The following is an 8,912-nucleotide window of genomic DNA, read 5'->3' as shown; positions in this document are numbered from 1 at the left end:
GATGGATGCGCCGTCTATCTGACACAGGAACCTCCTCCGCTGCAACACTGGGAAGTAGCTGGATTAGGAGGCCGGGCTCCTCGGGTCGGTGCCTCCCACCAGCTGAGTCAGGCCCCGCCTTTTCCGGGTTACGGAGAACGCCTTGACGCCACTTCCTGCCTGGCCCCCTACCCCGGAAGCGGTGCCCTGGGCCACTCCTCCCGCCGAGTGACTGGTTCTTGGGTTTACCTACCAATTGCTGCGCGGCTCGGATCCTCTGGTTCATGGACCGCACATGTGAGGAGAGGCCCGCAGAGGATGGGAGAGACGAGGAGGACCCCGACTCCACGGAAGCCCCAGCCCGGATCCGGGACACTCCGGAAGATATCGTGCTGGACGCTCCGGCCAGTGGACTGGCGTTCCATCCGGCCCGCGATCTCCTGGCGGCTGGGGACGTGGACGGGGACGTGTTCGTGTAAGTGCGGGGCAGAGATGGGGGCGTGGTGGGTGTGGGGCTGCTCGGTCTGGAAGCTCTGCAGTGATGGAGCTGGGATGAGGAGACAAGGTTACAGGGAGACTAAGTTTACAAGACTCAGTCTTGTCCAATTCGTTTAATAACATTCGCCTTTAAGCAAGTTACCACACAAATCTATTGAAAGAACTGAGAGACAAAGTGGCTGGAAAGTCGTGACGGAGCCCGGACAGGCAGGCGTTCAGGACACTGTTATTTCCCACCGAAATATTGTATTGATCCTGAAACAGAACCAACTGGGCCCCCTGCTTTCGCTTCTTGCCCATTTTAATTGATCTTTCAAAAACACAAATCCAACCACCTCACTTCCTTGATTAAAACCCTTCAATAGTTTACCTTTGCTTTTAGAATTAAATTGAGATTCCTTAATCCGGCTTTCAGGGCTTTGACCATCTGGCCCTTGCTCACTTTATTTTCTGTTTTCTGTGCTTATTCATCGTTACCTTTTTAATGTACCTTGAAGCCTCAGCTCCTTTGCACATGTTATTCCTTCTTCCTGGAATTTCCCTTACTTGCACCTATTGTCCCAGAGTCCCCAGCATCTCTTCACTCTTCAAACATGCCTCAGACTAAATTAGATTACCTGTTAAATGCTGCCTTGGCACCAGATACCTTTTCCTCATAAACTACATAATGGTGTGTAATCATACATCCGTTTGCATAATTATTTGAACACTGTCTCCTCCACTAAAAAAATGTTTTTTAAACTTTTTTGATCTCGCCCCACGGTAAAAATAGCTTTTATATTATGTGTGATGCACTCTAATATTTTCTGGTTTATTTTATTCTGTTGTTATTGCGGGCACACACAGAAAATGCTGATTGCAGCTCAGTAATGGGTCATGACTAGAGTCTGAAAAACAATGTTCTGGAGTGTAATCTGTAGTCTCTTTAGTTCTCCATTTTATCTCCTGCTTCTAGCCCAGGGTTAGTGCTCAATACACGTTTGATTTTGAATAAAAGATGTAGGCTAGAAGCAGTGAAAAGCCATTGAAGGCCTTAACCAGGAGAGTTGTGCTATCAGATTTACTTAATGAATTTAAACCCCAAACCCCTCATTAGCTGCAATGGCCTTGGGCAAGTTAATTTCTGATTTTCATCTTTGAAAATGGGAACAGTAGAGAATTCTCTGGTGGTCCCATGGTTAGGACTCCACGCTTTCACTGCCAGGGCCCCAGGAACTAAGATCCTGCAAGCCCTGTGGCTCTGAGGAAGGAGGGAGGGATGGAGGGAAAGAAGGAGGGAGGAAAGAAGGAAGGGAGGGAGGGAGGGAGGGAGAAAGGGAGAGAGAGAGAAAAAGAGAGAGGGAGGGGGAGGGGGGGCTTCCCTGGTGGCACAGTGGTTAAGAGTCTGCCTACCAATGCAGGGGACATGGGTTCGAGCCCTGGCCCAGGAAGATCCCACATGCCATGGAGCAACTAAGCCCATGCGCCACAACTACTGAGCCTGCGCTCTAGAGCCCGCGAGCCACAACTACTGAAGCCCACGTGCCTAGAGCCCGTGCTCCCCAACAATAGAAGCCACTGCAATGAGAAGCCCGTGCACCGCACCGAAGAATAGCCCCTGCTTGCCGCAGCTAGAGAAAGCCGCGCACAGCAACAAAGACCCAATGCAGCCAAAGATAAATAAAATAAATAAATTTATATTTAAAAAAAAAGAGAGGGAGGGAGGGAGAGAGAGAGAGAAAGGCAGGTAGACAGGCAGGGAAGGCAAGGCGGGAAGGAAGGATAAAAGAAAATGGGAACCATAATACATACCTTGCAGAGAGGTTTACTACTTTTATCCATGTTTACAGTGCCAGACACTTGGGAGTCACCCTGGACTTTTCTTCACACACACCCCTGGCTTCTGTTTGTCTCCTCTTCTCTACCTTCAGCCACTGCCTTCTGGAGGCCTCAAACTTCTCCCATGACCATTCCAGAGAGGTTCCTTTTTCCAAAAGGATTCAATTCAGACTTCTGCCTGGCCTACATGGTTGTCTCAAGCCTAGTCCAGCCCATCTTACTAGATTCAGCTATACCTCTCTCTTCCCACTTGAACTCTCCTCATTCCTCGTGGGAGAGACATCAGCATCTGCCTCCAGTATCTGCCCTTTGTTCTCTGCCAGGTGAACTGCTTATTCTTCATGATCCAACTCACATGTCATCACCTTAGTTAGCTTTCCAGGGCTCTCTTCCCTTCCAAAGTATTCATTCAATCTGTGTTTATTAAGCAGCTTTTTCACGCTAGGCACTGGGACAGAACAAACAATAAGTAGACCCAGTTCTGCCTGCCCGGAACTCAACTAGCAAGTAAGCACTTATTCATTCAGCCCTTTTTGAAGATCTGCTGAGGCAGACACTAGGGATAATCTCTGACAGGTACTTGCCTCAAAGCTGAGCTTACAGGCTGGTGCCTCTCTGCTCTACCTCCCTTGTCATCCTTCCGCCACATGTGTTCACAATGTGCCGTAATTTTTTTTTTTTTTTGGGCTGCGTTGGGTCATAGTTGCTGCATGCGGGCTTTTCTCTGGTTGTGGCGAGCAGGGGCTACTCTTCGTTGTGGTGTGCAGGCTTCTCATTGCGGTGGCTTTTCTTGTTGGGAGCATGGGCTCTAGGCGCGTGGGCTTCAGTAGTTGTGGCTCGCAGGCTTAGTAGCTGTGGTGCACGGGCTTAGTTGTTCCGCAGCATGTGGGATCTTCCCAGACCAGGGCTCGAACCCGTGTCCCCTGCATTGGCAGGCAGATCCTTAACCACTGCGCCACCAGGGAAGCCCAATGTGCCGTAATTAATTGTGGCTTTCTTTAGCTCCTGTAGACCTGGAGTGTAATATCCCTGTCTTACTCATCTTTACATTTCCAGCTTCTGGGCTGTTCTGTCATCAACTATTTTTGGACCTCCAGAGTGATTCAGACCTAATCTTTCCCCAGGTTATGGCTTTCAAAGATGATGAAGAGGGGTGGGGTGAGGTCACAAAAATGTACATTGAATGAAAAAAAGACCTCACATTTGAAGCTCATTGAAGATGGGAAAATGGAGGACTTCCCTCGTGGTCCAGTGGGTAAGACTCCACGCTCCCAATGCAGGGGGCCAGGTTCAGTCCCTAGTCGGGGAACCAGATTCCGCATGCATGCCGCAACGAAGATCCTGCGTGCCGCAACTAAGACCCAGCACAGACAAAATAAATAAATAAATATTAAAGAAAATAATAATATAAATACCTATACATTTAAAAAAAAAGAAAATGGGATGGTAAGCTCCTTGGGCTTGGAGGTGTACAAGCAGGAACTCCTAGGTAGGTGGAAGTTTGGCTAGTTGGTCTCTATACTCCCAGGTGAGGTCTGGAGTCATTCACTCTTCTTCCATTCTCCCCAGCTTTTCCTACTCCTGCCAAGAGGGAAAAACCAAGGAGCACTGGTCCTCAGGTCACCACCTCAAGTCCTGCCGAGCCGTTGTCTTCTCTGAAGATGGGCAGAGTGAGTATTAGGAAAGGCAGCCAGCAGTGTGGTGGTGGGAAGGGAGCAATGAACAGCACCATGACCTGGGCATTTCCCCCTCCCTCCCCACAGAACTTGTTACTGTGTCCAAGGACAAAGCCATCCATTTTCTAGATGTGGAGCTGGGACGACTGCAAAGACGCATTTCCAAGGCTCACAGGTAAGGGGAAGCCAACTGTGTGTTGAGCCAAAGGGTAAGGATTGATTGGTACATCCCTACTGGGACAAAGGTGCTCGAAGAAGTTCTGTATCTGTGTCTCTAGTGCCCCCATCAACAGCCTGCTGCTGGTGGATGAGAATGTTCTGGCAACTGGGGATGACACAGGTGGCATCCGCCTCTGGGACCAGCGGAAGGAGGGCCCCTTAATGGATATGCGGCAGCATGAGGAGTACATTGCTGACATGGCTCTGGACCCAGCCAAGAAGCTGCTGCTGACAGCCAGGTACAGCCTCAAAGCTGCATCCCCTCCCTTCCCTGTGTTAAATGTTTCCCTTGGTGGGTACCTCCAGCCAAGCCTGCTGCTTTGCTCTCTCTACAGCGGAGATGGCTGCCTTGGTGTCTTCAACATCAGACGACGCCGGTTCGAGTTGCTCTCCGAGCCTCAGTCTGGAGACCTGACCTCTGTCACACTTATGAAAGTACAGCTGGGTGGGGCGGGATGGGGGTGTGCGATAGGGACTTGGTTTGATGTGGCTCCACAAACATGGTTTGCCCTGTTTCCCTGCAGTGTGGGAAGAAGGTGGCCTGTGGCTCCAGTGAAGGTACCATCTACCTCTTCAACTGGGATGGCTTTGGGGCCACAAGTGACCGCTTTGCCCTGAGAGCTGAGTCCATTGACTGCATGGTTCCAGTCACTGAGAGTCTGCTGTGTACCGGCTCCACTGATGGAGTCATCAGGTGAGAGAAGCCGGATGGCCCTCCAGTCATAGGAAGGGCAGACCTAACCGGCCTATACCAACACTTTTCTTTCTCTCCAGGGCTGTCAACATCCTGCCAAACCGAGTGGTGGGCAGTGTGGGCCAACATGCCGGGGAACCTGTGGAGAAGCTAGCCCTCTCCCACTGTGGCCGCTTCCTGGCCAGCAGTGGCCATGACCAGCGCCTCAAGTTTTGGGACATGGCCCAGCTGCGGGCTTTGGTGGTGGATGACTACCGCCGGCGCAAGAAAAAGGGAGGGCCACTACGGGCGCTGAGCAGCAAGGCCTGGAGCACGGATGACTTCTTTGCAGGACTGAGGGAGGAGGGAGAGGACGCCACAGCTCAGGAGGAGGAGGAGACTGAGGATGACAGTGACTGAGGGAATGAGCTGAATCTCAGGATGGGTTCTCAGCGGACAAGAGTCTTGCTTTCTGGGCTGGATCCCTAGAGAGGCTGGGAATTTAAAATATCCTATTGTGCACAAGAAGATGCTCAGGATCGGCACACTGATGTGGGGAAGTACTTGCCCTGTAGCAGCTGCTCACTCCACCACTGTAAGACAAGCCCACAGCTGGCGCAAGACAGCACAGACACAGGTGTAAACCAACCAGGGGTTTAATATAAATACAACCAGCATAGAAAAACTCAAAACTACGCATACACCAAAACCAGAATGCCAAGTGGTTGGGGCAAAGGCAGATTTCTGACCCTTTGGCTCAGCCAGCCCCCAAATAAAAACATCAACAAAGACAAATCAAGAAAATAAGAAGCAAAGATTCATGCTAAGCTGTGGGAGGAGAGAGGGGTGTGTGTGCGACTGTGTGTCAGAGAACAACCCTGGGGTCAGGTTAAACCCCAGGCTGGGAGGGAGAAGGGAAGCTCCCTCACCACAACTTAGCCAAACTTGAGCTGCCCCGAGGTGCTGTGGGCCCTGCCTCAGCTGGGAGGCTGTGTCAGGCCTAGGGCAGGGCCCATGCTCCTCCCCTTCTTGGGATCAGATAGCAGCTGCCCAGGCCTGCTGGGCCAGGGACTGACACAGGCTCTGCCTACTCATTCACGCTGCCTGGGGAGAGGATTAGGTCACTGCTGAACCATGGTACCTCCTGCCTCAGCCGCAGCAGACCGCTGGAGGCTGGCCCCAGACTCAGTGCCTCCAGCAGCCTTGCAGACACAGCATCCTTGGCCACCTCATGCCCATCCTGCCCACTGGGGGCCAGCACAACCCAAATGAGGCCACTGAAGGGCACTGGATGCCCAGGGATCACCACCTGGTACCAGAATCGGTGCCAGCCAGAACTTGTGCCCAAACACTTGGTGAGGAACAGTGGGCTGCCCAACTTCATCCGTTGGCATAGCAGCTGCAGGGCAGCCCGAGCCCCTTGGGACTCCAGCCCCTTGTCCCTGGCCAGGGCTACTTGGCTGCCCTCTGGCTGTAGGCACTGTAGAGACGGACACTTGAGCTGCTGGCGGAGTCGCTGCTTCAGGTCTGGCTTAAGCCACTCCACGGCCACCTGTTCTCCACAGAGGCGTGACTGCCCTGCAGGAAAAAGGCAGAGACAGGGCGGGGTCTAAGCCCTGGGCCCAAGCACCGGAGTCCTCTGGAGTCACACAAGCCTGTTTAATTTGTAGCCTCCCCATTTCCTGGTGTGACACCAAGCAAGTTAAATAACTTTTCTAGGCTTCTTTGTGTTTACTTACAAAGGGAGTGCAATAACTGCTACCTTCTAAGTTTCCTTGGAGTACTGGCTGATTGCAGGCTTTGTCTCCCTCATAACCATCAGAATAGCTAACCTTTACCATGAATACTTGCCAAAAACTACAGAATGTGCTAAATGCTGCTTAATTCTCAGCTTCAGGAAGCAGGTTCTACAGTGGATAAAAGGTAGGCTCAGTTGGATTGCCTTGGGCAAGTAAATTTTTCTTAAAACAGTCTCCTATCTAAAGAGGGACAATGTTCTATGTTTCACTGCAATGTTGAGGGTTAAGTCAGGAGATAGTGCATGTGAAGTGTGAAGTTTAGGTGAGTGGTAGCTGGTAGCACCGGTGGAAATTTAAAAACGTGAAGTCAGATAGTCTGTCTCAAACTCAAGTGTGTTTGACCCTAAGGTCTCGCGACTTTAACCCGCTATGCTGATCTACGCTGACGTGTTGAAGTAAAGTGCCGGGTAGAACGCGTTTCGCCCCAATCAGCGGCCCCCCGCAGTCTCCACCCCTACCTTCCACCAGGGCCTTTTTGGCCATGGCCGCGGCGCGGTGCGAGCTGAACTTGAGCAGTGCGATCTGCGCGGGCGCCGGCCCAGGGCTGGGCAACAGCAGCGCCTCCTGCAGGCCGGGCCCCAGCGGCTGCAGTGCGAGCAGCAGCGCTTGGCGGCTCAGGCCCGGCGGCAAGCCGTCCACACTCAGCTCGCACTTCTCGGTGCTGCGGCACACGAGCAGCGGGCAGGACGGCCGCAGCAGGTGGTTGTGCAGCGTGGCGATGGCGGCCTGGGCGCCGCGTCGCGAGCTGTAGCGGGCGTAAGCGAAGCCGCGGTTCAGGCCGCTGAAGGTCATCATCAGGCGGAACTCGTAGAGGCGGCCCACGCGCTGGAACAGTGGGATCAGCTGGTGCTCGTACACATCCTGGGGCAGCCGCCCGATAAACACTTCTGACCCGGCCGGCGGCGGGCTGCCCACCCATCCTGGGGGAAGGGGGTGGGGAGGGGCACCGTCAACCACCCGGACGGTTCCGGGGTCGAGGTCCAGGAACCGAGCGCAGGAGGGAGTATGTGTGCAAACGTCTGTGAAATGGTTACAACACCCGTACGCCCCGGGTCGTTGGCGTAACTGGGTGACTGAGCTACACCAACGGGGCTGGCACTTTAAGACTGGCTCCTTTCCTCGAGGGGGCGGGTGGGTGGGAAGCCACAGACAATGAGTTTCATCAGCTGAGGGGGCGGGTAACGGGGTAGTTATAAGTTTCTGACTGTGGAGCCTCGGCGTAGGCCCCTCCCTCCCCCGAACGCGGCGGCTCGTGGCCGTCGAGGCTGCCTTAGCCCTCCCGTAGGCGTAGGGCTGGGACTACCGTACCTGGGGGTGGCCCGCCATACTTCCTCTGCCCGTTCACCTGCACCAGGCGGATGCCCGTCTCCCTGACCCACGCCTCCAGCGCCGCCTTGTTCTCTGGATTCACCCTCTCACACCACAGCTGAGGGGGAAAAGGGCAGGTTGGAATGCCTTATCGCCGCGTCCACCCCCACCTCGCCTGTTATGTCCAGGGCTCACCGACCCCCTGATAGGCAAACACTTACCTCACACTCCCGCTTGGACTGCATTGCTCTCCCACTGGCTCGCTCGTACCCCCTTTATAAACTCCTCCCAATCTGCCCCTCTGGAAGCTTCCCTACTCCTCCACCCCCAAAGCTCTCATTGGCTCTGAGCACGACCCCGCCCACCAAGGGGGTGGGGGTATCCGCCGCACGTGCGCCGCGGGAACCTCAGACCCTCAGGTGAAAGCTAGAGACCCTAGTGGGTGGGTCTGCGGGCAGCCCCACCTCCTAAAACACAGCTCGCAAACCTGCAGGATGGAGGCTGGAGGCGAGAACTTCAGGGGCGCCCTTCCCCTGCGGAATAGCCCGTGGGAGCTACTGTAAGTGTCTCTCCCCATTTTCCACCGCGGAAGTGGTCGCAGTGGGAGGCCCAGGCTCTAACAGGGAAGGCGGGGCTAGGCAGTAGTGACACAGGCAGGCTCCAGTGGTTGAGGCATTTTATTGGACCTTCCGCGGCGGCTGGTTGTGGGAAGCGTTCCCTCCACCTAGTTGTAGGGCCCTGCCGAGGAAACCATCTTGGGCCCGTTCCCCGTGGCCCACCCATTTTTGGGTGGCCATTTTTGCCAGTGATTACCAATAAAATAATCATAATAAAAATAAAAAAGTGGGCTTCCCTGGTGGCGCAGTGGTTGAGAGTCCGCCTGCCGATGCAGGGGACACAGGTTTGTGCCCTGGTCCGGGAAGATCCCACATGCCGCGGAGC

At 53.9% G+C, this 8,912-nt stretch overlaps 2 protein-coding genes across 4 annotated transcripts; one reads left to right on the top strand and one right to left on the bottom strand.

Moving 5' to 3' along the window:
* Window positions 1-167: 167 nt before the first annotated feature.
* Window positions 168-5,658, top strand: WDR55 (WD repeat domain 55). Of its 3 annotated transcripts, none has more exons than XM_027095418.1 (7): window positions 168-454; window positions 3,865-3,965; window positions 4,059-4,146; window positions 4,250-4,429; window positions 4,526-4,625; window positions 4,715-4,884; window positions 4,965-5,658. In XM_027095418.1, the coding sequence occupies exons 1-7, from the start codon at window positions 264-266 to the stop codon at window positions 5,281-5,283; spliced, it is 1,149 nt and encodes a 382-aa protein (XP_026951219.1). In that variant the 5' UTR covers window positions 168-263; the 3' UTR covers window positions 5,284-5,658. The 3 variants fall into 3 exon arrangements, with proteins under 3 accessions (XP_026951219.1, XP_026951210.1, XP_026951227.1); XM_027095409.1 differs by having other exon boundaries at window positions 190-454; window positions 4,217-4,429; window positions 4,965-5,548; XM_027095426.1 differs by lacking the exon at window positions 168-454 and adding an exon at window positions 3,540-3,550 and having other exon boundaries at window positions 4,217-4,429; window positions 4,965-5,548.
* Window positions 5,504-8,885, bottom strand: DND1 (DND microRNA-mediated repression inhibitor 1). The gene is given in 5 exon segments (XM_027095440.1): window positions 5,504-6,052; window positions 6,055-6,441; window positions 7,121-7,582; window positions 7,971-8,088; window positions 8,458-8,885. Coding segments are annotated over 5 exon segments (1,125 nt in total). The 5' UTR covers window positions 8,548-8,885; the 3' UTR covers window positions 5,504-5,984.
* Window positions 8,886-8,912: the final 27 nt, after the last annotated feature.

This window comes from Aethalodelphis obliquidens, unplaced genomic scaffold, assembly GCF_003676395.1.
Source record: "Aethalodelphis obliquidens isolate GAN/ISIS:26980383/991018 unplaced genomic scaffold, ASM367639v1 scaffold4, whole genome shotgun sequence".
Classification (NCBI taxonomy): Eukaryota; Metazoa; Chordata; class Mammalia; order Artiodactyla; family Delphinidae; genus Aethalodelphis; species Aethalodelphis obliquidens.
This window is presented reverse-complemented; position numbering and strand designations above follow the sequence as displayed.

Bases quoted from the DNA above. Each gene is read 5' to 3' on its own strand.
- WDR55 (XM_027095409.1), top strand. From the start codon at position 264: ATGGACCGCACATGTGAGGAGAGGCCCGCAGAGGATGGGAGAGACGAG. The intron at 3,966-4,058 runs GTGAGTATTAGG...CCCTCCCCACAG, and splicing joins CTTCTCTGAAGATGGGCAGA to AACTTGTTACTGTGTCCAAG. The intron at 4,885-4,964 runs GTGAGAGAAGCC...CTTTCTCTCCAG, and splicing joins TCCACTGATGGAGTCATCAG to GGCTGTCAACATCCTGCCAA.